General features: G+C 50.9%; 2 protein-coding genes and 2 long non-coding RNA genes across 5 annotated transcripts; 2 read left to right on the top strand and 2 right to left on the bottom strand.

The window, feature by feature from the left end:
- Nucleotides 1-587: 587 nt before the first annotated feature.
- On the bottom strand, nucleotides 588-14,297 carry ME2 (malic enzyme 2). 2 transcript variants are annotated; one of them, XM_068664766.1, is made up of 16 exons: nucleotides 14,165-14,297; nucleotides 11,354-11,478; nucleotides 7,507-7,640; nucleotides 6,948-7,097; nucleotides 6,460-6,535; nucleotides 5,978-6,139; nucleotides 5,692-5,795; nucleotides 5,292-5,401; nucleotides 5,088-5,185; nucleotides 4,336-4,449; nucleotides 4,137-4,251; nucleotides 3,899-4,041; nucleotides 3,101-3,203; nucleotides 2,786-2,856; nucleotides 2,246-2,344; nucleotides 588-2,074 (listed from the first exon to the last, which is right to left on the bottom strand). In XM_068664766.1, the coding sequence occupies exons 2-16, from the start codon at nucleotides 11,459-11,461 to the stop codon at nucleotides 1,925-1,927; spliced, it is 1,737 nt and encodes a 578-aa protein (XP_068520867.1). In that variant the 5' UTR covers nucleotides 11,462-11,478; nucleotides 14,165-14,297; the 3' UTR covers nucleotides 588-1,924. The 2 variants fall into 2 exon arrangements, with proteins under 2 accessions (XP_068520867.1, XP_068520868.1); XM_068664767.1 differs by lacking the exon at nucleotides 14,165-14,297 and adding an exon at nucleotides 12,286-12,417.
- On the top strand, nucleotides 7,522-8,975 carry LOC137846697 (uncharacterized). The gene is made up of 2 exons (XR_011090605.1): nucleotides 7,522-7,661; nucleotides 8,521-8,975. It is a non-coding gene; the product is annotated as an uncharacterized lncRNA (long non-coding RNA).
- A 29-nt stretch (nucleotides 14,298-14,326) lies between the features above and the next one.
- LOC137846696 (uncharacterized) lies at nucleotides 14,327-24,011 on the top strand. The gene is made up of 3 exons (XR_011090604.1): nucleotides 14,327-14,466; nucleotides 16,421-16,567; nucleotides 16,653-24,011. It is a non-coding gene; the product is annotated as an uncharacterized lncRNA (long non-coding RNA).
- MAPK4 (mitogen-activated protein kinase 4) lies at nucleotides 15,150-21,727 on the bottom strand. The gene is made up of 5 exons (XM_068664768.1): nucleotides 21,182-21,727; nucleotides 20,347-20,491; nucleotides 19,896-20,057; nucleotides 19,199-19,400; nucleotides 15,150-18,616 (listed from the first exon to the last, which is right to left on the bottom strand). The coding sequence occupies exons 1-5, from the start codon at nucleotides 21,725-21,727 to the stop codon at nucleotides 17,938-17,940; spliced, it is 1,734 nt and encodes a 577-aa protein (XP_068520869.1). The 3' UTR covers nucleotides 15,150-17,937.
- Nucleotides 24,012-26,046: the final 2,035 nt, after the last annotated feature.

Raw genomic sequence — 26,046 nt, 5'->3', positions numbered from 1 at the left:
AAAAGTAAAGCCAACCCTGGACAGATCAGGCTAGGATCTCACAAGCACTGCAGCACGGAGTCGCAGTGTAAGGTAGATGTGCCTAAGGTAGAAATAATTTTGCTGTTTTATTTATTTTCTCAAAAAAAAGTCAATCTTATCGCTGTGCGGTCCTAAAAGGATTCGTGTTTTTGTTTCAGAAAGGAAATATTTAAAGGGTGGAGAAGTCTGGTGCTGGATTTGCCTCACAGTTCACCCAGAAGGGGCTTTTTGCTGCCAGGGTAAGATGTGTTTCAGGTCAAGGTAGCTGCAAACGGAATTAGGCGTCCCTTCACCAGAGGCATTGCGTTACTCAACTTCAGCTGTCAAGCGGCTGTAATGAGAGCTTTGCTCTAGATTTTCTCCTTGCTCCAGTATTCAATGTAACAGCAGTCCCTGCCTGTTACAAACATCTGTTAGGAAGGGGGACGGTAGGGTTGGTAACGGTGTCGTCTTAAAGAACCCAAAAAGGGCAGCGGGTCCTCCTACTGCAGCGTTCCTTCCTGAGCGGCAAGCTGAGAAGTAGTAATTAATTCAAAGCTTAATTACGGCTGAGGAATTGACAAAGCTGAGATTGAATCTGTATCTTTTATTTAAAAAAAATAAAACTAAGATGAAAGGGAGGAGTGAAAAGCAGTTACAGATGTGTGAGCTGACGTTCCCAGCTGCTGATGGAAAAAGGGCTGCACCTTAAAGGCAGAATTCTGCAAAATATTGCAGGTTAGAGACGACTCCTGTTTTCCTAACGAGGGTCAAAAGCCCACTGAGGATGAACTCCTGGCCTGAAAAAAACATCAGAGCGAAGAGACGGCTGCAGAACTTTTTTATTTTGTAAAGCCACGTTCGAATCACGGACTGAGGGCCCTGCCTTTGCCATCGGGCTCAGCCAGGATGCGAGATCAGTGCGTAGGATCCTTTTATCACTCTTCTGCCTAATGAGGATGTCAGAAGAGGTGAGGAAGTGTGCGTTGCCAACATCTTTCGATTCAGGGAGGCAGAACCCCGCCGCCGCGCGGAGCTGTGCTTTCAGAAGGTAAAAACAATCGTCCGCTAAATAAATAAATTCCTTTTTTTTTTCCTCGGTAAGATCACGAATTTAAATACGCTAAAAACAGGCATAGCAAAAATAGATGAAAAAAAAAGCATTCTTTGTAAAAACATCACGTGTACGTGTTGGTCTTTTTCGTGTATACTCACATGGACAAGTTGCAAACCACGTTACGTGGCGACGGGGCGCTCAGAGCCCCGCCGGACAGCATTTTACCACAGTTTGAACGTGCAAAACGTTCCCCCCCATCACTGTTTTCTGCATTTCGATAATCAGTCTTCTTTCCTCACCTAGGTAAAGCCTTCCAAAAGCTTCCTGCTCTTTCTCGTTGTTTTAAAATCGGAGGCTAGGCCAGAGATCATGTCCAAAGAGGTACAGAGAGTAGCAGACAACACAGAAAGCCTACCAGACCTCAATTCGTCGTAAGCCGCCCCCTTCTTTTGTTCCTGAACGAATTCTCTGCTGTTGCCACAAAGAACACTGCGTGACACGGCAATTAGAAGACTGATTACAAAAAGCAGAAATAAGTGGTTCTGGAAATCAGCAGCGACGAGAGAGCAGCACGCACATGCAGCTACAACATCGTTAATCGAATTATTTAGCGTGGGGAGGGCTCGAAGGTAGAAAAGTGATGTCCTTTTCCGAATTCATCCTCAAGAGCTCATCCGGACATCCGGACAGTTCACCGGACGCTTGGGGGAGCGGGGAGCGACCTACGTCAAGGGAGAAGGGCAAAAGAGCCACCAAAAGAAGTGAAAATAAATTACAGGACTCAACGGGCATGATTTCAATTGGTCTGAAAAAAGGGATCCCTGCAGAGTAGAAGGTACTGCCTGAGGAGTGAGAGCTTCTGGTCCATCAGTGAACCTTAGACTCCGGCCAGTCGTACACGTCTGGCATGAAGGATTCGTATTCGTAGGTCCAGACTTTGGATCGAATGTACCGGTTCTTGTCCGCAGGCTCGGGGTAATGGAAAGCCATGTTGTTGGCGTACAAAAACTCCATCACCTGCGAAGGCAAAAAAAAAAGCACCGGGCACTTTGTGCCTCTTCCTACGGCCACGCGACGTTCACGCTTCCGTAATATTTCGGACTTAGAAAGACAAATCGCAAAATCTTTGTACAATTCCTGCGCGATCAGGGGCTGAAAACTTTATTTCAGTTCGTTTTTCACACTCACCTTGACGGCGATGTAAATAGAAACTTCCCTGATATTGGACAGCGGAGGGTAAAGCCTTCCCTGGGCGAGCTCCTCGTCAGTCAGCTGCTCCGTCAGCGCCTGAATTAGAAGAGCAACAACTTCTCACCTACCGAACGGGGGCAGGAACGTGCTAAAATACCCGAGAAAACCCCGTTGGGGTGCTCTCACTACTAGAGTTTTCCTAAAGCACTGCGAGAAGGCGGTCAAAAATAATATTCTTGGAGGTTAAGTCTACAATCTGCGCCCGTAGCAGGCTTTGTTAAATATTTAACTGAGTTAAAACAATTTTTTGGGAGGCAGGACGGGAGGAAAAGGCAGGTCCTGTGAGGCTGGGAGGCGATTTACACCCAGATTTACTATTTGGGCGTTCAATTTTGGGATGAAAATCCACGTTTGCAACGGGGGCTGGTATTTTTCGCGACCGTCTTTGATCCAAACCCATTTTTTTTTCCCGACAGGAAGGAAACCAAAAGAAAATCCTCGAGTTTCAGCAAGATTAAGGTCAGCTCCCACGCTTACCTTGGCGGCCTCCAGGAAAACCTTATCACTAATATGTCGAACGCTGCTGAGGATGACAGCGAGAGCCACGCCTACAACAAAACGATCGCCGATTAGGGGCCACGGCGCTTCCAAACGGGCAGCCCTCACGCTCACTTCTACACACACTCAAGGAATTATTCCCGCGTGTGCTCATCGTTTACCCTAAAAGTTGGCTTTTGGCAGTGGGTTGGAGCTGGGGGAAAAAAGGGAGAGAAACTGGAAAACTGAAACTGCTGCTGCATGAACTAGGGAAGCCAGGGAAGCCAGAAAAGCTCTGAAGATTTTGGTTAATACCTGGAAAAATGTAAGCGTTGTTTCCTTGGCCCGGTTTGAAGGTTCTTCCGTCTTCCAGGGTCACCAGGTCGAAGGGGCTGCCGCTGGCGAACAAGCAGCGTCCCTGTGGAGGCAAGGGAAAGAAACCATCAGCGCTTCTGCTCCTCGCTTCCCGAAATGAAGAGGAAGCAGAGCAACGGGCGCTTCCAGAAGGAAACTGAAATAAAAATGAGAAAAGACCCAAAAAGACCAAAAAGAGCGAAAATTAGAAGCCAACAAAAGCCCACGCAGTACAAACAGGCGGTGGCAGAGGGCACTAAAGCACTGTCAGGCTTGCAGAGGAGCCACCTAGTGGAAGAAGAAGGAGGAGGAATAAAAATATAGCGGTGATGGCTTCGTTTCCTTCCAGACTTCCTGGTTTAGCGAGCGAGTTCACAGCAGCCGGGATCAGGCTGCTCCTGAGGGCAGGAGGAAAAGATGAAAACCACGAGCAAACCTGGTCCTGATTCCTTCCTCACGTAGTTAGCCGTTGTTCTGCCTAAAAAAATCTCTCTGAGGCATTCAATAATCTTCATTTTAAAGCGTTTGCTACCGAAAGCTGAGGTGTGGATTTTGTCTGGAGGCTGGCGTGATTTCTGCCTAGGGCTCACTCTGGAGCCGTCAGATTCGGGGCTGCGCTTAAAGAAAAAAAAAATGGCTTTTTGAAAAGCCACACCTTGAAAGTTTATAATTTAAAGAGAGGAAATTCCCAGACAGCTACAGACACCGGGAACGTGAGGAGAGAGGGTCACTGATTATCATGAAGTGGCCACCACGTACCTCTGTTAACGTATAGGCTTCCTCTGCCGTGCACTCGGCCTTCACCGTGGGGTTGCTCAGGGCAAATATGATCGGCCGCTCGTTGATGGAGCCCATGGCCTTGATCACGTCGGGAGAGAAGAGGCGCCCGGCTCCCGCGACTCCTGGAGCAATAAATCAGCGATTGCAACGTTAGCAGGAGCAAACGAAGCCAAAAGCCAAGTCGTGGAAAGAGATTGTGGAAAGATTTTTGGCTCACCGATGATAGCGGAAGGTCGCAGCACGTTCACCGCCTCGACAAACGTCTTTGGGATCTGCTCCGGAGCCGGGTGGGTAAACGGTTCCTGGTTGGAATCCACCTTTTGTTCTCGGCCCTGCAGGGAAACGTGGATTTTAGCCGTGAGGACGCGTAAAGGATGGGTATTTCTGTGGTATTTTAAGGCTTGGTGCAGCCCTACCTGAACCAGCAATCCGTATTTGTCAAACATCCATATTCTCTTGTAGGCTTCCTCTGCTGAAACACCGGTTTCCATCATGGCCATGACGATGAGGTTCGCGATTCCCAGGGCAGCCTTGGGGATAAAAGGACCTCGTTTTTATGTTAAAGGATCCCAAAAAGGGGTCTGTCGTCACCAACATCTTTCCCTCCACACGGCGCTGAGTTTAGCAGGCAGAGGGAGGTGCAGAGCAGGGCTGGGTTTAGAGGCAACGCCAGCACATCAGCCAATTACCCCAATCAAGCTGGAGGCTTTTTCAGCTAATTAAGTGATTTTGTCAGCATCCTAGAAGCAATTTTGCTGATAAACCAAGGAGCACGGCGCTGGTACTGCCACTACGAAGTGTCTGCTGCAACCAGATTTAACTTCCTAAGAAAACCACGGCCTGTTCCTCCATAATCCCATCAAAATTAACAGATGTGCTTCCTCCCTTTCCTACTAAATCATAATTTTATGGTAAAATTCCCCTCATCTACACAGCTCCCTGCTGCTTTTATAAATCCATGCAAAAAAAGTGAAAAACTGAGCCCTGGCAGGTGTCAGACTGCTTTCAGATAGCATTTTTTCAGCAGCTACTCCCTCCTGTCGGTGCAGAATCCTTTTTAAGGCACGGTGAAACGGAAAGAAATTCAAAGAATCTGCAGATCCTGCGAAACCATGACATAGAATATACTTAAAGTCTCTAAAACAACGCAAGATCTAAGAGATCTCACCTCTCCTGCTCCCAGGAACAGCACTTTCTGCTCTGAAATCGGCTTGCCCGTGGCTTTCTGTGCTGCCAGCAGTCCCGCCAAGGCCACCGAAGCCGTCCCTATAAAAGCAGGACAAAGCTGAAAAGAGTTGAACAGATCTACGTGGCGGATTTTGTCCAGGAAACGTTTTGGCACGTCCACGAGGAACACAAACAAAGGGTGTACCTTGGATGTCATCGTTGAAGGTGCAGTATTTCTCTCTGTATTTTCTCAAAAACCGAAAAGCGTTGTGGTTTCCGAAGTCTTCGAATTGGATGAGGGTGTTCTGGCCATACCTACAGAACACGGCAAATCGTTAAACTCACCAAAAAACGATTATTTTACAGCAATTCCTGCCCGTTTCTCTCTGGACAGGGGATTCGAAGAGCTCCATCTCCATTCCGTGCGCATTTAACAGGTAACTACAAACAGGTCACAGAAAAAAAGTCGCTACAGAGGCAGAAATACAACAGCATCTCTTGCCATCTACTCTTTTCTTTAATCCTGAAGTGATTCTTACAAGGATGGAGTGTCCTGAAGTTTTCTTGCCAGCAGTTTTGGCCGTACAGAATATTCAGGGTCATACCTGTCTGTGATGGCCTCCATAAACTCATCGATCAGGTCGTCGTAGACCTGCGAGCGATCCCTTTTTTGGTACAGGCCCATGTAAAACGGATCTTTTAAGAGGGTCTGAAAGAGAGCACAGCAAAAGACAGCAGCAGGGTGAGTCGCTTCCTTGGAATTCATTTCCCAGAGGTCACATTTTACACCATTTTCACAGATATTGCATTTATAGGGCCGCTCTATCTGCTTCCAGCCTGTATCAATGCTCAGGATCTTCGGCTGCCGCTTGGGGTTGGTTAAAAACTCACTGTGTTGTCGGTTCCAACGTCGATGCACACAGGCAGGCATTTATCTGGATGGATTCCTGCACAGGCCGTATACAAGCAGAGTTTCCCCACGGGAATTCCCATCCCGTACACCCCGAGGTCTCCGAGACCCAAGATCCTTTCTCCATCAGTGACAACAACAGCCTGAAAAAAAAAACAGAAGTCAAGCTATCGACGAATACTGAAATTTTATAAAGTTTATAGCGATAGCAATTGTTTTTTTTCCAGGCAAATAATCAGGTATATTTGTACAGTTAAACAAAGAACACATTGCAAGGAATTTCTTTTCTTTTCTCTTTTCTTTTCTCTTTTCTTTTCTCTTTTCTTATCTTCTGGTTTGCAATCATCGTCAAACAACTGCCAAGGACGCGTTATTCAGCGCTTAGATTTCCCTCAAATGCTAGCCAAGAAGCCCTGCTGGGATTAAATAATAATTAGAAAGAAGAATCATACGACGGCAGTACCTTGACGTCGTTCTCTGGCCAGTTATTCACAATGGACCTGATGTGACCTCTGTCTGAGATAGAAATAAATAATCCTCTGAAAGAAAAAAAAAAGAAATATTTGATGGGTGACAATCAGAAATTTAATTTTGCTTCGTAAAACTAAATTCTAAACAGCAAAACTTTATTAAAATTGAAGCATTGCCATCACTGACACAAAATATTTAGAGGACAATTTGTCGTATGCATTTCTGTTCAGTTATTTGGATGCTCTGGAACAAAACCACAGAGGAAATACTTTTAAGGAGTGCTTCTCTCTGGGAAAAGGAGAGGCAATGAAGCAGAAAAGAGCCCAGGTGAAGAGCAAAAACCCTTCCTGAGCAAAAGGTGAGGCTGGCTGGCCTTCAGAGATCCCTTTCAACCTATTCTTGCCTCTAAATCCTCAGGAACCTCAAGGAAGAAATAGAAAACAACAAAAAATATCAGCGATATCCATCTACTGTGCTTACTTTGGTCTCCTGAAGATGTGTCCGTACTGGGAACAGGCGAGGCCCACTGTTGGTGTATACACAATGGGCATTAACCGCTCGATGTCATCTTGTAAAACCCTGTAGAATAACTTCTCGTTCCTCTCCTGGATTCCCATTATGTAGATATACCTGAAACCAAGAAAAAAAACAACATCGATTTAACAATTTTCACATTTACGCTTATTTAAGACAAGGTGAAAATGATCAAAGCAAAAACTTCACGTTATTTCTTCACGAAATTCCTTTTTCTGCTCAAGCTGGACACGTGGATACACGTAGGCACGTATGAAACCAGTGCCAGGATGCTAAAAACATCCCCTTCGACACAAGAAACGAGCAAAAAAGCTTAAACACCAAGCAAAAAAGCACTCAAAAATAAGTAAGTAAATAATAAATGAACCAAATGAACCCCCCCCCACACTTTTTCATCCAACAAACAACCAAAGAAGGTTATTTTGGATATTTAACACCACGAAATATTAATTTTCAGCCATTTCCATTTACTTGCAGGACAAAAGAAGGCCGGCGGGGTGCTTACTTCTCCAAGGGGTCCGTCATTTTGGCCAAATTCTTGTGGAAGCGTAAGGCTTGAATGTCTTGGGTCTCTATTTTGGGAGGAAGAAGCCCTTGCAAGCCGAGCATCTGCCGTTCGTGCAACGTAAAGGCCATCCCCTGAAAACAAAAGAGAGAAAGGTCAGAAATAACGTGTCTGTTTTATTTTTTTCTCCAACATTTCCATTTCTCCTGGATTTATTTTTGCCATTATCCACTCCCGGGACATTCGTGGCTCGAATATCCCAAATGTTATCACACCAGGGTGTCTCTGGAGAGATATTTTGGGGTGGGAGCCCTGCAGCAGCTGCCCCAGGGCACAGATTTGGGCATTTTGGGCTCTCCTGCATGGGTTTCCCTCCTGAGCACGGCTTTTCCTCTGCGCTGAGTCCTCGGGTGCCCTCTCCCAGATGTCGTTTCCCTCTGTGAAACGGGAGAAGAGCGACGAGATTCCACCACAGATGTTTAGGACTCAAACAACAGCTGGCTCTTGAAACATTTCCCAGAAATAAAGGGTTGACCAGAGCATGGGGAGGTCACCCAGTCTGCTCCTTACGCTCACAGCCACAAAGAGGCTGCATTTTCCCACTTATTTGCACTGCTCCAGACCCCAAAAAGTGACCGAATCACCCTAATAATTCCGCTGAGATCACATTTCAACCCAAATCCTTCGTTTTTTGCTCCGGGCAGTGCCCGATCCCTTGGGACTGTAACACCTGACGACCAAAAAGCTTCGTTTTGTCACAAAGTCGGTTTCAGAAGAGCTAAATTGAGAAAAAAAAATAATAAAAAATCCCATTTCAGATTAGTACAAAATTAGAACAAAAACCATCAGCTATTTTGCAAAAAATACTTGCAAATGCTTAGATTTGAAAAGCATTTGACCCTAAAATACTTTATTTTATTATTATTTATACGATACTTTAATTTTGACAACCGTCTGTGGAATAGTTTTGATGATACTGAACTCAATTTCTCCTTTTTTTTCTATTATCTGCAGATGATTTGCGAACCATTTCATCCTTTTTCCTAGATCTGTTTCGGTTTCACTTCCACATCCCTCGCACGAGATGTGAAAGGACTCCCTGGGAACGTGAAGCTGCACGAAACCGCGGGTAACCCAACTTTCTTCCCCTTTTCCTCTGCTGCCTCCGAGTTCATCGCCGTCAGCAGTTTATTTCTTCTCAAAACAACCACTTCTCTGCAGAACACGCGCTTGGAGGGAAAAGAATTCGGGATGTTGAGCTAAGGGCAGCTGGTAAACAGCTGCGGCATTTCTCCCATCCCTTCAGGCTCTGGGAATTTAAAAATGATGCCGAAAGGATCACGACACGAAGGAGAAAAGAAAAAATAGGCTCGAGTTCTTTTCAGAGCACGCAAAAACCCGGGTGTTTTGTGTTTGGGGTTGCAGCTCGCTCCCTGCACAAAAAGAAAAAGAAAAAAGAAAAGAAAAAGCAGCACCCCCAGGTGTGAGGTGTCCTTTCTCTGCCTATTCAGCGCTGACTTTCACTCCGATTAATTTCCACAATCCTCTCAGCAGCTCAGGAAAAGCAGGTGGCCCTTTTAAGCTGGCCCAGACAACGCGTAGGGCACATCTAGGGGAACAAAACAGCACGCTTCGAAGACCCTAAATGAAATAATTCATACGTAGAGTCAATTTTTTCGCAACAAAACCAACGTACTGCCACGGGGGAGAGGAAAAAGGGAAGGAAACGAAGCGCCGACAGCTTTTTAGGATCGCTGACTCCTGCTACAAAGAGCAAGCGGCGCTATAAATACCACCCCAGACAAATTCCTCTTGCCCACTGGGCACAAAGGTGAACGGGAGACCATTCACCTCCGGGTCATAAACCTTGAAATCGTAAGCATTTTCAAAAGAAAAAGTGTTTTATAGCCCTTTGTGGACTTCCCTTTTCCTGAACTGCTTCTTTTGGCTCGATTCCAAAGTTCACTCTTGCACAAGGGATCCCCGGAGCAAATTAATGCAGTTCATCACTCGTACGAATCAAAGGTGTATTCGCTATCTCGGCCACGATTTCAAAGTTTGTGTTTATGGGCAGCATACGGCATTCTCCTTGGATTTCTTCCCTCTTTTTCAACTTCATTTCCTATCTTTGTGGTTTTTCCAGAAACAGTGGGATGCGATGGAAGAAGCCAGGCTGCACGCGTGCTAAAATCCGGCAAAAAAAAGGTATTTTGTTATTATGGAAAAGCTTTTCTCACTTTTCCCATCACTATGCCTTGAAATCCACGCTGAAACTACGAGAAGAGGGCTGCTAAACCCATCAGGCAGCCCCTCTAGGGCCCTAAAACCCCCTAAACCAGGCAGTTCCCTTCCTTCCCTCCCCCAGCCGCCGTGCCTCGGGAGCAGAAGAGCTGACGGCAGTTAAACGGGGGCGCACCTTTGGTACTTACACCTCCTCTGCAACCAGGAGATAATAATAAAAAAAAAAACGAGTTATATATTAAAGAGCTCCATCTCCTTCCACAGCTCAACCCCTTTTTAAAGCACGCACGCCTCCGGGAAGCTGATAAAAGCTGCAGAAGCAGCAAACACCCGCTTTTTATTTTGATTAGTCGGTTTATTTTCGTCCAGCCAGCTTTATTATCTGATTTCGTCGAAAACACCGAACCTGGGGGGTGTTTTAAGCGCCCAACGGGTTTAAAACCTGTTGAATTAAAAGGCCCCGAAGCCAATTAGGTGTCATCTGAATCCCTGGCGCCAGCGATTAAACATCGTGGCACATTTTAAATACCCACGGATGGCAGTTCCAGAGCGTCCTGCAATTGTTTGGCTGCAGCAGCAAGGGCATTACGGATATAGCTCGTGACCTTTGCCGAGCTGCCCCGACAAGAAACGCTTCAAATCGGGAAGTTTTTTTTCCCCCTTCTTCAGTATCGCTTCTCGGGGACGCTTAAAAATACAAAAATCACCTGCTGGGAACATGCAGCTCGCTGCTCTTCCTTCCCCCTCGAGAAAAAACACCGTGCTGTGCTCAGAGAGCTCCAGTCTTTAAAAAAAAAAGTAAAAACCCCACATTTAACACCAGGGAAACAATAAGAACTGCCCTATTGTTTTTGCCTCCCAACACCGTTGCGTAATCAGCACTGGGAAAAGCTTACGGGGCTTGAAATCATTTCCACTGGCACGGCGAAGTGTTTATAGCTCAGAAAAACTCTTGAGCTAATCTGATCGGGGACAAAACACGCCCCTCTATTCTTCCCTCCGCCCCCGACACGCCGAGCCCGGTTTCATTCAGCCGGCCTCCGACCTCTGCAGCAGGCAGGGAGAGTGTTTAGGGTGAATCGGGAATATAAAAGCATCACAGGGGGAAAAAAAAGCCTAAAATCAGAGGATAGGGAGGAAGAGAAACGACGGATATTAAAAATATGGGATGAAGTAGGTTTAGTTTACATTTTGATTCAATATTTTCAGCTTATTTCTGCCTTGGGGCACAAAAAATAAAGAAATTGAGGGCGAAATTGGTAGAGAAAAGCAACCAAACAACAAAAGGATGTTTTAGGAGTTCCTCCCAACGCAGGGAATTGCCATAACGCCTCTCCCTCTCCGCTAGCTCCATTCAAAGCTTATTTTTAGATGCTCTGCGTGCCCCTGCCCAGGGATGTTTCGCCTTGATATGGCTCCGGCCCAACTCCCGGCAAAAGGCAGGAGCAGGACGGAGGAGCCATCGCTTTTTACAGAGGCAGGAATTTCAATTCCCTCCTGCCAAGTCCGAAACCCAACTCCCCGGGGGTGGTTTCACCCCGGGACAAGGTCCGCTGAGCTGGTAGGAGGTGGAAGATAAGAAATTTGCTGCCAGGGTGCCACCGACCTTGTTTGTCCGGGGGTTTAACATCAAGGGTTTGCCTTTTTCTTTCGTGTGCGCCCCGCGGCGCGCCAGCGAGCAGGGAACGGCGGCCGCCCTGATCCGGGAGAGCATGGCTGGGGGTGCTGCACCTGGAAAGGAGGAAAAGATATTAAAAAAAAGAAGTTGAGATACTGAAAAGAGCTGAATTGATGCTCCTGATGCGACGCCGGCTGTTGGAAGGGAAGTAGGTGTGTGTTTAGCGAGTCCTTTCACTGGATTTACCCCAGTGATAACCCCAAATTGCCTCGTGGCAGGCAGGGAGGAGAAAAGGGAAGGGTTCCCAACGCAGAAAGCGCACGATGAGAGGAGAGAACACCCCAGGAGAGCAAAATAACTTTCTTATCATCTTTTAGCTGCACTATAAAGCCACGGGAGAGCTGCTGTGAGCAAATATGGACCTGCTGTGACCCCCCCTTCAACCGGATTCTTCATTTGTCCCTAATAAATACCCTAAACGAGGAACTAAAATGTAGTTTTACATTTACACCTTATCTTCCTCTAATTAAATTGAAATTCCGTCCTTGCACCTAACGAGCAAACAAGATCGTGGCCCGGATTTCTCCTTAACTTCATCAATTAAGTCTCTAATCAAGCAGAGCTAGGTTTTATTTTCTTCGTTAACCGAGGCCTCGCCTACCCCGGCGTGACACAAACCAGGCACCCTCCAGCCGCCTTCATCACTTCGGCAACGCTCAAGCAGTCGAAAATGATTCCATCAGGCAAATTCCAGCTCCCAACGCGCCTCCCGGCGAGGGTTTTGCTTTAAAAAATAGGAAGTTTCCCATTCTCCAGCGGCGCAGAAGGGGTTTTGTGGGGGATGAGGGCGCGATGTGATGAGGGGAGCCCCAAAAAGGAGGAAGGAGCAGGGAATGAGACTGGGGTCTCCCTAAACTGACCTGAGGCTGGCGGGGAAAATGAGCAGGACGCCTGGTGTGGTTCTCTCCAGCAAGGTGCCAAGCGAATGGCATTCCTCAGGCACCTGGAGAGCTGCAGATGAACTGGGAGGTGGCCCCGACACCACGCCCAGCGGCGAGCTGCTCGCTCCGCAGGCGTCCTTTGCCATCCTCAAGCCTTTGCTCCTCTTCTTTCGAGGCCAGGCGAGGAAAAGTGGGTGGCGCAGAGGGCTCCGGCAGGGTGAATTCCCTCTCTCAGCCTCAAAGCGCTCGGCAAACAAAGCAGGGAGAGAAATCCAGCACCCGGCTTCGTTGCTTGTTTGCAGAAAGCGCGGCGTTATCTGAGCGACTCGAGCCCGCGCCGCTGGCAGGCTGCCCACAGAACAAACAGAAAACGGGGCTGAAACGTTCAGCGTCGGAGTCTTGCCTCGTAAAAACCCTTCACACACATCACAGAGCTGCTTTCTGGACGTTTCGGGGGACAGATTTGCCTTCAGCATCACAAAATCCTCTCTCTTGTACCCGTGGAAACCGCAGGAGCGGTACTTTCGGCTTAATCCTCCACAAAGATTTGTTTTTTTCCTGGATTTTATTTCGTTTGTCTTGCTGGGAAGGCTCCTGGAGCTTTATTCCGGAGAACAGGAACACGGATACACGACGTCTGCTTTCTCTTTTCCAAACATATGGATTATTTTATATAATTTGAGGGAGGAACAAGGATATCCTCACCACCTGCTGCTTCCACAAGGGAATTCCTCCTGGGAAAGTAACTCAGCAAGCAGATAGGGCTGCTGGCTATTAAATAAAACACCTTTAGTGGATGTTTTATCTCACATAACTCGCCCACCTCTTACAAACCTCGGCGTGCAGCAAGTTTGGACTGAAAAAATCATAATTATCAATCCACAAATCCTAAGAGGATTCTGGAAATACGCACACGTACAACGAGCTGCCAGCCCCGGCAACGTTGAGGCGTCCCTTCTGTGGCAAAAAAAGGTGCAGAAAAGGATTATAGCGAGGATGAAAGTGTGAGTAGCAGGCGCCCAGGGCCAGCACCTACCGCGCATTTTAACACTTCCTCAGCTTGCAGGAGAAAAAAAAAAAAAAAAACCTTCAAGTGTCGCCTGCGCTGCCGCTGCTGACTCATAACGCCGCTGCTGGGGGTTAGCAGAGGCTTTGTCCTCGGGCTGAGGCGTGTTTTTGGCCTTAAATTAGACGCCGGGACCGTGTTTTTGTTCTTTTTTACCTCAGGAGAGCAGCGCGGGAGATGCTCCTGGCTGCCCACCCACGAGTTGCTTGCGGGGCTCTTTGCATCGCTCCGGCGGATGTATCCTGTTTGCCACTAACTTTTTGGAAGGAAGAAGGTGAAGATACCACAAAAGGCTGCTCGGCTGGCTCCTTTATGGGCCCTTCGTGGCCACCATGGGTGTTTTAGGGGGATTTAAGCAGCTGGACATCTCCGCCACCACGACCAAGGGGCTCTGAGGAGCCTTCACCTCACAGCGCTCGGTGGTGAGCGCCTGGCAGGACCCGTGAGGCTTCGCACCGCCGCTTCTTCATCCCCGAAAAGCCGGAAAGTGAAAAAAATAACCCCAAAGGATGGGAGAAGAAGGCTCCGGGCAGGCCAGGCGGCTTCCTCCTGAGGAGCCGCGGCGCTGCCCGGTTGGGGCCGGGAAGCAGCGGCCGCTCCTCGCCTCAGGATGGACCCAGGGGAACCGGGGGAAGGTGCCCGGGGGGGGGACACGGCCTCGGGGCCGCCCCCTGCCCGCGTTACCCCCGCGGCTGAGGCGATGCCCGCCCCGCCGCCTCCCCGCAGAGAAGGCTCCCGAAGGACGGGCTGGGAAAGGGCCGGAGGCCTTCCTAGCAATTGGAGAATCGTTACCGGAGCGCCGTCCGCCTCCTCCTGCTGCCCTCCGAGCGATGCCGGCCGAGGACCTGTGTCTATTGTGCGACAGCAGTTGCCATCCGCCGGAGCTCCGCCCGCCTCGGAACCCGCCACTGAATGCGGCCGGCGGGGCTGCGCCAGGGAGGGACACTCCGGAGGGCGGGGCGTGCCTGTGACTGACATCGCACGCAGCCAATGAGAAGGGAGGAACCTCGAGCAGGCGGCGGCGCTCCACCAATGAGCTCGCTGCTCCGCGGCTCCTCGCGCGGAGCTGAGGGAGGGCGGGCCGGGCGCGGCCGGTAATATGCAAATGAGCCGGGGCCGGCAGCGAATGGGAGCGCGGAGCCCGCAAGGGGGCGGGGCTTGCGTGAGGGGAGGGGGCGGCGAGGGGAGGGGGCGCGGAGGGAAAAGGGCGGGAAGGGGCCGGGGGCTGTGAGGGGACCCCGTGAGGGAGGGGACCCGGTCATGGAGGGGACCCCAAATGGCTGTGGCAGCCATAAGGGGAGCCCAGCCCTGAGGGGTGGCAGGCCAGGAAGGAAGGGGAGGCAGGAAAGGCACAGCCCAAGCCACCAAAAAGGGTTTTTTTGGGGAGCAAGATGGCCCCCGGGGTTGTTACTTGGGGTGAGATGCTTCCAGCAGGGACGCCTCCGCTCCCCTGGGCAACCTGTCCCTGTACCTATCCACAATTTCTGACAGAAAATCTCCTCATTTTCAACTTAAATCTGCCCTGGCACAACTTGAGGCCATTCCCCCTGGTCCTATCACTAGTTTTGGGTGAGAAAAGGCCGACCCCAGCTCCCCAAACCTTCCCTTCAGGCAGTTGTAGAGATCAATAAGGTCTCAATAAGGTTTCCCCCAACCCAAACAACCCCAGGACCAGTTAAAACGCACGCACATTTCATTAAAACAGAAGGTTTGGCAGAATCACCACATATCTCCAGAGAAGATACTCGCTTAATCAAAGCCTCGCCTCCTAATCATGATTTTGAGGCTTGTCATGAATTATATGTCCTATATATCTCCCCCTCTCCCTGTCGGCACGGTTGTGTTGGCTTTGAAACGTTTCCCCATAACACGATGCTGTGCCTATAAACAAAGAAGATTGCTAAAATACCATGCAAGGTCATGGCTTTGTGCCTGGCTAAGAATAGCCCGAAGAAGGTCTGGACCATGCTTCATGCCTATGTGGTGGCTAGCAGCACGTCTTTCTTTGCTAAATCTGACTCTTCCTCTTTTATTTTCCCCATAATCTCCCTTACTGCCCCTTCCCAAATCCCCCCGATAAATGAAACAGAAGATTTTTTATTTTTTTTCCCCATCCGGGAGATCGTTTTGGCGGCCCTCTCTTTAACAGCTCCATTTTTTCAGCCTATTTAAAGCACAAGCACCAGAGCTGGACTCAATGTTCTTGGCTTTTTATATCACCGATTCTTAATGGGAATTAAAATAAAAAAAAATAACAGGCGGGTTTTTAGGCTGAGGGCTCAGGTTAGGCTCAAATTCGCAACTGATGCTTTTTTGCGAGCTTTTCCTTCTCGTAAAAATACCTCTTTGCAGGCTGAGGACCCACACAACCTCACAGATGTGCCGTACTTTGGGGTCAGCCGAGCCCCACAGCCCTAAAATTCAGGCTTGCAATTCAAACAGGCACCTCATGAATAAGCTGTTAATGATTAGATGTTGCTAATTGTTAATATTAACCTGGAAATTTGCATCTGTGGGCGATAGATTGACATCTTGGCCGGCGTAACAGCTCTGCAGCGTCCACTTATGGATTTGAGGCTGTACAGAGTTGAGCACAAAGCCAGAAAAACACAGAGGGGAAGCACTGCCCTCTCCTGACCACTCGCTACCAGTTGGGATTGCTCCTTTAGCTGATCTAAAATGGGAAAAAAAAAAGCACCGAACACGAACTGCATTTTTTTTGCAGTGAAAACTCAGCCTACAGCGGAGGAGAAATGGCAGGGGGAGAAAAAATCGAACACCGTAGGCATTGCGACACATTTTTTAATTTAAAAAAAAATTAAAAAAGGGGGGAAAAAATAGTTTTTAGGGACAGTCTGTCCTGTCCAAGCTGTAAGTGGGTGTATTCTCTCCAAACCCTAGCAAAAATTCACACAAACTCCCTAAAGCACCTGCTTGTTTGCCCTCTACGATTAATCCGAGCAACCCTTTCAAGACCCTTTTGTTCCATCTATTCTGCTGCAAGCCAAGAGACAATGGAATAATTTATTTATTAATTTTTTTTTGCAGAAATCACCGTGTTTGTTGAAATTCACTCCCCGGCGCCAGGGTTTGTGCTCTGGAGGCTTCTGATTTTCGAAACACCGAGGGGGTCGGATCTCTTCATCCCGGAGCTGCCCCCCCCCGGCCAGTGAAAAGTGCTGAGCTTTAGTTGAGGTATATAAATCGCGGCACGCCCTGCAAACCCAGCCCTCTGCCTCTCCCTCCTTTCTTCTTTTTTTTTATTTTTATTTTTTTGCAGGGCAGCAGCCTGAACATCCTCCGGGGACCTCCGAAGAGCGGAGTCCGCTTTGCCTCCCGCCCATCTCACCCGTTTTGCTGGAGCAGCAGCGGATCCGGACAGCGTAAGGTGAGGGTTTCACGAGGAGAAGCAGCTTGCTGGCTTGTCAAACGCTAGCAAAAGCTCTCCTACACCTAAACCTGCCCCTAAATCCGCCCCCCCAGGAACAGAAAATAGGGTTAATGCAGCATGCACTGTTGTTAGTCCTTCCCCCGAGTCTCGCACGCGTTTTCTTCACAGCTCAGAGCATTTAGGAGTTAAAAGGGGAGAAATAATTGGTATGGGAGCGATAGTTAAATACGGACCTTGGAGTTTTAAATACAGGAGTTTCTCTTTTACAAATGAAAGTCGAGGCGCAGCGCCCCACCAGCAGCACGAATGGAGGCTGGCTTCTACGCTATTTACAGGTTTTTGATTTAAAAAACGGCCGAGTTTGGTCAAATAGAAGTATAGAACATCTCCTCCCTATACAAACCCTCGTTGGCTGATTCATTAGTAAGGTGCTCGTTAAGTGTGAACGAAAAGTTAGAGTGGATTCATTTGTGTCCGCGTCTATTTACAAACCACGCTTGTTGGCCCGCCGGCGTGTTCCAGGGAAGCTGAAAGCAAAGTGCCTTGGAGAAATGTGAGTACAATTTTTTTATACATAAATTCATCCGGTTAGGAAAGCGATGCCACAGGAACCCGGCACCAGGTGGTGTCTCCAAAAGAGTTCAGAAGCACCCGGCTCCAACGGGAAGGAGAAACCAAACGAGGAGAAGGTGCCCAGAAAAAAAATTAAGTTAAATAAAATTATCTTCCCGTCGGGAAAAGAAAAATAAAATCCCGAGTGGTCAAATTCTTTCACCGTTGACGGTCTTGAGAGGTTATTTTCTGCCTCCCACGAGCTCCAAGTTTGGAAGCCGTCGCCCCGGGAGAGGACCTGACCAGAATAAAAAGCTGATTTTGCCCTCGTCGTTTTCAGATGCTATGGAAAAAGGAAGGAGAAGTTGATTTGACCTCTGTTTGCAAACTTAGCGTGGACCAGCACCTCTCTGCTGAACGTTGAAGTTGCAAACAGGTCCCAGAGATTGCAAGGCAAGCTTGTTAAGGCAGTGGAAGAAACTCAAGACTCCGTTCACGCCTCGTGATCCCCTTCAGTGCGCTTCTTCGGCGTCAAAAGGGGTCGGAAAAACCTGGTCGGAAAAAAAAGGCATTCGGAGCAGCGTAAAAAAAGGGCTCAAGGAGGGGCAGAAGCCGGGGTTCCTCACCAGCGCTCCTTCTGGTACACCTCGCTTTGCACCATCTCGCTGGGGTGCTCGGAGATGCAGGCCCCGTTGATGTCGCTGAGCTTGTTGTCCGGCAGATCCTCGGGTTTCGTGCAAAGTTTCAGCGCCCTGGAGATGAAGACGTCCAAATTAAACTCGGGGTCGGTTTCGGCGCTCACCTCCTCGGATTCCTGGCGGAGGTGGGGAGGAGGAGAAGGCTCCCGAATCTCCGGAAGACTCGCGGGACACTCGAGCCCCACTTGGGTGCTCTTCACCCACTGGGCGATCTCCAGGAAGAGGTTGGAGGGTTCCTCCTCCAGGGACAGCTCGCTTTCGGGCGCGATGGCTGCTCGTTTCCAGTGGGATAAATCCAAAATCAGCTTGGGTTCCGAGTAGTGGTGGGGCTTGTTGTCTCTCCACAGCAATTTGTCCAGGTAAGAGGGCGACCCCACTTTGTAATCGCAGGATTTGCCGCACTCGGCGTCAAAGACGCGGTCCATGGAGGAGTGAGAGAGCTCCAGGAACCTCTCCGAGCTGCTCTGCGAATATTTCCGGGGATCCACTTGCGCCTCCTCGGCGATGGATCCCGACCCCGCCCGCGGGTCCCGCTGAACCTCGTCCATCTCGTGATATTTATCGTGCCGCCAGTCCAAATCAGACGAGAGGCTGACGTGGTACCTGGGAAAGACACGAGGTCGGTAATTTGAGGTCGGTAATTCGTGGCTACTGGGTTTGTCCCAGCTGCACCAGTCCCGGGAAGGACCTTTTTAACTGGGGTGTTCGTCTAGGACAGGGAAAATCTGCTCTAACCCTCCCCGTACGGGTTTCAATCCATTTAAAACCAACGCCAATATGTTTTAACGCACTCCTCTAGGGCTTAGGCACCTTGAAACGGGATAAAATCGTCCCGAATCTTGTCCCTGAAAGGATGACAGGGTGTTATAGGGGCGGAGGATAGAAGGAAGAACCCCAAATCGATGGCATTCAAATGACAACGTTGTATGCTGTTAAAACCGAGGGCAGAAAGATTCCCAGTGACTTCAAGACACAGATTCAGCATCTCCTCCCTTCGGATATCAACGACAAAACTCCCCAGCTTGAGTCAGAATTAAAAAACGGCATAAAAAAGGCAAAACAAGAACCCTTTGTGGGTCCAGGGAACGTGTTACCGAACCAAATCGATGCTCAGAGACTCACCGGTCCAATTTGGCCTAGAAAAATCCCAGTATCTGGTCTCCCGGCCAGCCCCAGGCACCGTACCTGTCCCAGTTCGCCATCTGGCTCTGGTTGGCTTCCATCAGTAAAATGTCATCGATCTCGTCCTCGATCCGGAACGGCTGCTGCGACACCGGCTCGTCCTCGGGGCAGGAATAGGGGCTCATGTAAGGGTGCTGCAGCCCCATCTCGGCCGTTAAGCGATCCATGGGGTTGAAGGTCAGGATTTTCTCCAGGAAATCGATAGCTGGGAAGCACACAGAAGCAAACTCCCTCAGTCCTCAAAAGCACCGCTCGCTTTTGTTCCAGAAACAGCTCCGGGAACCCCAAACCCCCCCGAAGGAAGGAAGGAATTAAAGGTCAAGTCCTGTCGGCGGTCTAACACGGGTGCATTTGTCCTGCCTGCTTCGGGGTTACGGGGCTAAGTCCTCGGCACGACAAACGCTATTAAATTATTTTGCACGTTAAAATTTCAGAAATGTTGGGCGTCTAAAATTATTTCAGAAAGACTGTGGAGAGTGATGATGAAAGCAGAAATTCAGTGCAATGAAAGTGACTAGAATTAAACTTAAATATGGGATTTATAGGGATTTTTTTGCTGATTCCTTTTATGTAGGCTACATAAAAAAGATCAAATCCTGCCATTAAAGATGCATTTGTTATTATTTATTATTCATTTAGGTCTTGGTGCATGGAAGAGTCCCTTCAAGTCCCGTTAAGGTAACGAGAATTGGGTTTTTACCTTGGCTGTCCACCTCGGGGAGCAGCTGGCGCAGCGGCTTCCTCACCTCCCAGGTGCTGCTGATGAAGCTGGGCATCACCTTGAGCAGCTCCTCCTTGTCCTCCTCGTGGACGACCGGGATCGTTTCCAAAATCAGCTGCATCTGCTCCAGCTCGTGTCCCCCTGAACGGGGCAGAGAGAGAAAGGCGGGGAGCTGAGGTGCCCAAAATCCCGGAGGGAAAGAGGCGGAGAACTTTTGGGCTGCGATGCCTGCACCTACACGCGTTTTTTTGGCAGATTTAGGAACATTTGGGGTTTCAAGCCTTTTATTTCCCCGTCTATTCCTAAGCTCCCAGAAAAGAGGAACGCCGCACCCAAATCTCCCCAAAGCAGAGCTTTCCGTGGCTCCAAACACACGAGCAAGGAGAAAAAAAAAAGAGGAAAAAAATTAAATAAACGGATGGGGACCTACCTGCAAAGAGCATTCTCCCCGTCAGCATCTCCGCCAGGATGCAGCCGGCCGCCCACATGTCGATGGCTTTGGTGTAGTCGTTGGGCGAGAGGAGGAGGCGAGGCGAGCGGTACCACTTGGTGACCAAACCTTCCGAAAGGTAACCCTGGAAGAGCAGAGAGAGAATTGTGACGGAATGCAAAAAAGCCAAAGGTTTGCAATTTTTTTGTAATTTTCAAGCCTCGTTTTGCTGCTTCTCTTCCTAAGGCTCGCGTAAGAACTACTCAAACGACCTAAAAAAAAAATAAATAAAAGGGATAAACCTGCTGTGGGTAGGATTAGTGTCAAGTTCTCCCAAATATCATAGTAAAGAAAGTGAAAAGTGAAGAAAATCGAGTGCAGGAGGGAGCGAGGGCTCGCCTCGTCTGGAGAACCACCAAGATTCAGGATCTGGCTCAGCCCCTCAGCCCCTCTCCTGAGCATCCAAGCGTGCTGCACCCCAAAATCCAGCGTTTTGCACTCAAAAAGCTGCGACGGCGAGTAGCGGGTGCCCCCAAATCAGGAACTGGGCAGCACCCAGCACAAGCTCCTGGGTTCCTCTTCCCTCGAGGCTGCAATTTCTGCCACTGACTGCTGGCGGAGCTGCAGCTCTGCGCCGTACCCCAAGCTCTCCAGCCCTGCAAGGGCGCAGACGTGAGGATAAACCCCAAAACAACCAAAAAACGACGCTTGTTAATGAGGTGGGAACCCTTTCACGCGCTTCTCCTGTGGGGATAAATGGCAACTGGCGTTTTATACAAGAAGAAGGGCGTCAACGGACGAGGCCGCGGCGATTTCTCGATTTCTCGGCGCCTACCTTGTGGGAGTAATGCTGATCCACGATCCTGGCGAGCCCGAAATCGCCGATCTTCAACACCAGGTCCTCGGTGCTGATAAAAATGTTGGCCGGCTTGAGGTCTCGGTGGAGCACGTTGGCCGAGTGGATGTATTTGAGCCCGCGGAGGAGCTGGTACATGAAGAGCTTGGCGTGCTCCTCGGCGAGCTTCCCCTGCTCCAGCAGGCGAGCCAGGTCCGTCTCCATGTACTCCTGGACGATGTAGACCACGTTGAACTTGAAGAAATCCCCCCGCAGGCTGCTCCCCTTCGGCCCCAGCACCTCGTACACCTTGACGATGTTGTCGTGCTCCAGGCGCCGGATGATCTTCACCTCGCGGAAGGCGTGCTTCAAGCTCCGCGCGTCGCTGATGGCGATTTTCTTCACCGCCACCTTACGGCAGCTCCTGCTGTCCAGGGCCGACAGCACCAAACCGTTGGCCCCGAAACCCAAAGGGCGGAAGTTGACGAAGCGGCAGCCCAGGTCGTAGCCGTAAACGCTGGCGATGCAGTCGCACTTCTCGGCCATGGCTTCTTTATCCTTCACCAAAGCCTCGGGGGCCGTGCCGAAGCGCTGCCCGACGTCCCCAAGGCTTCAGTCCCGGGGCAAGCAGCCAGCACCGATGTCCCCGCAACGGGGCAGAGCCCGGCGCGCCCCCATGGCCCCTCCGCTGCCCCGCAGCCTTCCTCCTGCCCGCGGGTCTCCACAGAGCTTCTCCACCCAGCTACGTGCATCGAAGCTCACTCTTTCCCCGCTGGACGTTTCCACGGGTGCATTTCCAGTACCTCACGTGTCTTTTCCTCTGATCTTTAGGATATAAAGTCCAAGAGTCGTCCCCAGCGCTGGGCAGCTCTCAGCCCTGCTCCTGGAATTAAAAAAAAGAGATGGAATCACTCAAAAACACCACCAAACGCCGCGTAAAGGCTTTCCTCCTGGAAGGAGGGAAAAAAAAAAAAGGGTTTTGCAGCTGGGATGTCAGCCCCAGAGCTCGGTTTGAAGTTTGGCACCGCCACCTCTTCCGTGCAGCTGGGCTAATCGCTCCGGAGGATTGCTAGCCCGGCCCCGAAGAGCCTCAAAACGAAAATGCTAATGGGACGGCGTGTTCCCAGAGAGGAGGAGAGCGTCCTCATTAAGATGGGCGACTCGTGCTGTCCCCAGCTCGACAGAGAGCGAAGATTTCGGAGCGGCACAAGGGAGATCCGCGTGCCAGCTTGGCCCCCGCACCCCAAGCCTGGGAAGTTTGTTGCGCCCGGCGTGGAAGGAAACCCTCAGTTTTGCTTCGTCAGCTTCATTATTAATAATTAGTGAAGCACTGGAGGCGCCGAAAAGGGAAAATGTGCCGCGTAAGACCGGGAGGGAGGAAAGTTCTGGCTGATAAGCGCGCACGGTAGCTGCACTTTTGTCCCGGGAACATCTTGGCGGGGGCACAGAAAACAAGAAAAAAATAAAATCAGAGCCTGAGAAGCCCCAGCTAAAAAAAATTAAGCTTGCTTTTTCCCATTTTGGGTTCAGAGCACGAAAAAACCTGCCTAAAAGCACGATAAAACGAACGCGTCTGATTTATTTACGCCCCAATTTAGGTCGAGGGCTGACTTGGTTCCCATCCACGCTGCCACCTCCTCCCTCCCTCCTTCCCTTAGCAGGGGGAATTCATTAAAGCTCGAGTGCTGTAACGAGCCGGCTGTTATTAAGGGAGCACCACGGGTGCTAATTAAAGGAGGCTGAGAGCCATCTCTCGCTTGAAAACGCTCGGAAGGGGCCGGATCCTGCGGGTTTTTACATCTCGGCAGTGATGGGAGCAGAGATTCAACAGCGGGGCCGGCACCAGGGACTGAAAAATAAGATGCTCACGTGCACACAGCTACCTGGGGTCTCCGAGAGCCACGTAACATCCTCAGGAGTCCACTATACACTTATTTTCCCCCCAAAAAACTAATATTTTTCAGATGTTTTGACTGCCAGGATGCAAATGGAAACCATTGGGACTTTTAAACGGGGCACAAAAGGCGCTGGGCTGCCCCCGGCGCTGCTAAATCAGCCGTGGCCGGGGCTTCGAGTGGCTGAGCACGGACAAGAGGTGAGGGAAAGCTTTCCCAGCGGGTCCAAGCACACAAAACCGCCCTGGGCCCTGCGGTTTCCAGCCGGGGAGTTGCTACTAATGCCTCGAACAAACACTGGCGGGCTCCTAAAGGAGAGAGGAAATAAATAAACGGCGCTCACCCGCACCCCGTCCACCAGCCCTTCGCTCGCCGGGATGCCACAGGTCAGGACTTTGCCTGCGTTATCGCTGGCGGGGCCAAACTGAGATAAATAAAAGCAGGAAGGGGATAAAAATAAAAATAAAATCAAACAACAAGGTAGGAATAGCCCCGGAGGTTTTTCATTCCAGCCCACAGCAGGAATTTGCCCCAGAGGAGGAGGCAGGCACGGCACGCACACCGGGTAGTAAAATTACACGGGGCAGAGCACCTTGCCCCAAAAAGCACCCCGCTGATCCTCGTTCCCCTCCTGTCTGCACACAGCAGAAGTTTGGGGTCCCTCACCTGCAGCTCTCATCATTTTTGGGAAAAAGTTGTGAGTTTTTGTGGGGTGCCAGCAACTGAACGAAGCGGCTGCGGACGAAATGTGCTGGCGCTGTCAAAAAAAACACTGGAGAGCTGGAGAATTGTAAGAAAAAAAATGTAAGTCCTGGTCCTAAAATAGCCCGAGGGAAAACAGAGCGCGTTCCCAGTGACTTCTCCCCCCAAATAACCTGGGTGGAGGGAGACAGCAAGGCGATGCTGGGGACAAAAATAAAAAAAATAAAATAAAATCACGCTGCCCAAACTCTTTCACTCTTTTTTTTCCAGAGCAGGAGCCCCTCGGCAGGTAAAAGCCTCATTTTTCCCCCTTTTTCCCCCATAACCACCCCAGGGCTGGGGATGCCCAGGTGCAGAGGGGGGGTTCTCGGCAGCCAGAGCTCTGAATCAGGAGCTGTGATCAGGCTTTTTCCTCTTGCTTTACCCCGCTAATTGCTCCAGGCCTATCAGTTACCAGGTAATTAACGCGGCTGTAAAAATCAGGTGCCACCCAGAACGTGTTTGCGCAAAGCGGAGAGGGACAGATGGACCCTGGTGGTTATTAACGCGGGGCTTGGTCGCTCTCGGCTGACTCCTGAGTGGACCTGACACGAGGCTGAGCCACTTCACGAGGATTTTGGGGGGATTTGGAAAGGCTCCTGACCCTTGGTAGAAGAGTAGGGCCGTCCTCCTACCCATCCCAGCAGAAGTTTTGTGCTCCAGAGCAGCTGCGTGCCCAGAAAGATGCCCAAATATCCCTGGAAGCGACCCACAAACAGCACCTGGGTGCTCTGGTCACTGCTCGTGGGCGATTTTCTTCCACGACGGTGGCAGAGACGCTTCACCTCCCTTAAATTCAGACCTCTGAAACACAAATATCGGAGTCTGAACCAGTGACGGGGGTGAAATTCATCCCGTCTGGGCCTTCCACAGGGCGAACGGCTCAGCCCAGACGCGTTGGGGCGCTTGACCACGGGGCAATGAATCACGTCCACCAACGCGCCTTGGACTGCCTGGAAAAGTCTCGGCGGAATTTGGGATCAAAAATCCAAATTTTGGCCTGGGAGGAATCAAAATGATCGCTCCCGACGCGGGTGTCTGGGCGCAGCTCCTCCTTTCTAGGTTTTAGGTTCAGAGGGGAGCTGAAGGAGGGAATACCCGCGTCAAGCGGCCAACCTGCAACCTGGAGACGCTGTGGGATGCTGGTTTGGTGTCCTCCTTCCCAAGCAGGGGTCACCTGCTTGGGATTTTCTCCCTCATGAGGGCTGAGCCCTTCCAGCCACCTACCTGGGAGGCTGTCGGTGACACTGAGGTGACGCTGAGGTGATGCTGAGGGGACGCTGAGGTGACGCTGAGGGGCTTCTCCCTTCGCCCTCACATCTTCTCCACGGCGGACACGCTGCCGACGAGGCAGGTGGCGCCCCCGTTCCTGCCTCTCTCGATGTCCCCCGAGGGGTTTGGTGGCACCCGGCTGTCCCCAGCGCTGTCCCCAAAGGCTGAGCCCTGAGGCGCCCCCGACCTCCTCGCCTGGGTGTGGAGGGGAGGGGGGGGGGGGGCTCGCCGTGAGGCGGCAGCCCCCTGAGGCGCGGCGGGAGGCTGCTGCGGCCGCGGGGGTGAGGAGGATGAAGGGGGAGGAGGCTGAAGACGAAGGAGGAGGATGAGGAGGGTGAGGATGAAGGAGGAGGAGGATGAGGAGGATGAAGCCGGGGCTCGCTCGGCACCGGCACCCGCCGCCCGCCCCCGCCGCTGACGTCAGCCCCGGCCTCAGCCGCCGCGCGGGAGCCACCTGCCGGGGAGGGGCCTCACGGGCAGCCGGGGCCGCCCCCCCCCTCCTCCTCCTCCTCCTCCTCCTCCTTCCCGCTCCACACACGCAAGCCCTGAGGCAGCCGCTGTGGCGGCACCCCCTGTGGTAGCCCCCCTGATAGCCCCTGTGGTAGCCCCGGTGGTAGCCCCCCGGTGACACCCGGCAGTGTCACCACACAGCGACACTCCCCCAGCGACACCCCCAGTGCCACCCCCCGGTGCCACCCATCAGTGTCACCACGCAGAGACACACCCCCAAGCGACACCCCCAGAGACACCCCCAAGTGGCACCCGGCAGTGGCACCACACAGCGACACCCCCCCCCAGTGATATTCCCTGTGACACCTCCAGTGCCACCCATTAGTGTCACCCCCCCAGTGATCCCCCCAGTGCCACCCCCCGGTGCCACCTGTCAGTGTCACCACACAGCGACATCCCCCAGCAACACCCCCGTGACATCCCCAGTGCCACCACACAGTGACACCC

Source organism: Anas acuta, chromosome W (assembly GCF_963932015.1).
Source record: "Anas acuta chromosome W, bAnaAcu1.1, whole genome shotgun sequence".
Classification (NCBI taxonomy): domain Eukaryota; kingdom Metazoa; phylum Chordata; class Aves; order Anseriformes; family Anatidae; genus Anas; species Anas acuta.
Note: the sequence above shows the minus strand (reverse complement) of the source record. Positions and strands in the feature narration are given on the sequence as shown.

Coding starts and splice junctions, on each gene's coding strand:
- ME2 (XM_068664766.1), bottom strand. CDS start 11,461: ATGCTCTCCCGGATCAGGGCGGCCGCCGTTCCCTGCTCGCTGGCGCGC. Junction 5,186..5,291: donor CTTCAACGATGACATCCAAG/GTACACCCTTTG, acceptor CTGCTTTTATAG/GGACGGCTTCGGTGGCCTTG. Junction 4,252..4,335: donor AATACGGATTGCTGGTTCAG/GTAGGGCTGCAC, acceptor GTTTCCCTGCAG/GGCCGAGAACAAAAGGTGGA.
- MAPK4 (XM_068664768.1), bottom strand. CDS start 21,727: ATGGCCGAGAAGTGCGACTGCATCGCCAGCGTTTACGGCTACGACCTG. Junction 20,492..21,181: donor ATCAGCATTACTCCCACAAG/GTAGGCGCCGAG, acceptor CTGCTCTTCCAG/GGTTACCTTTCGGAAGGTTT. Junction 18,617..19,198: donor CAGATGGCGAACTGGGACAG/GTACGGTGCCTG, acceptor TGTCTTTCCCAG/GTACCACGTCAGCCTCTCGT.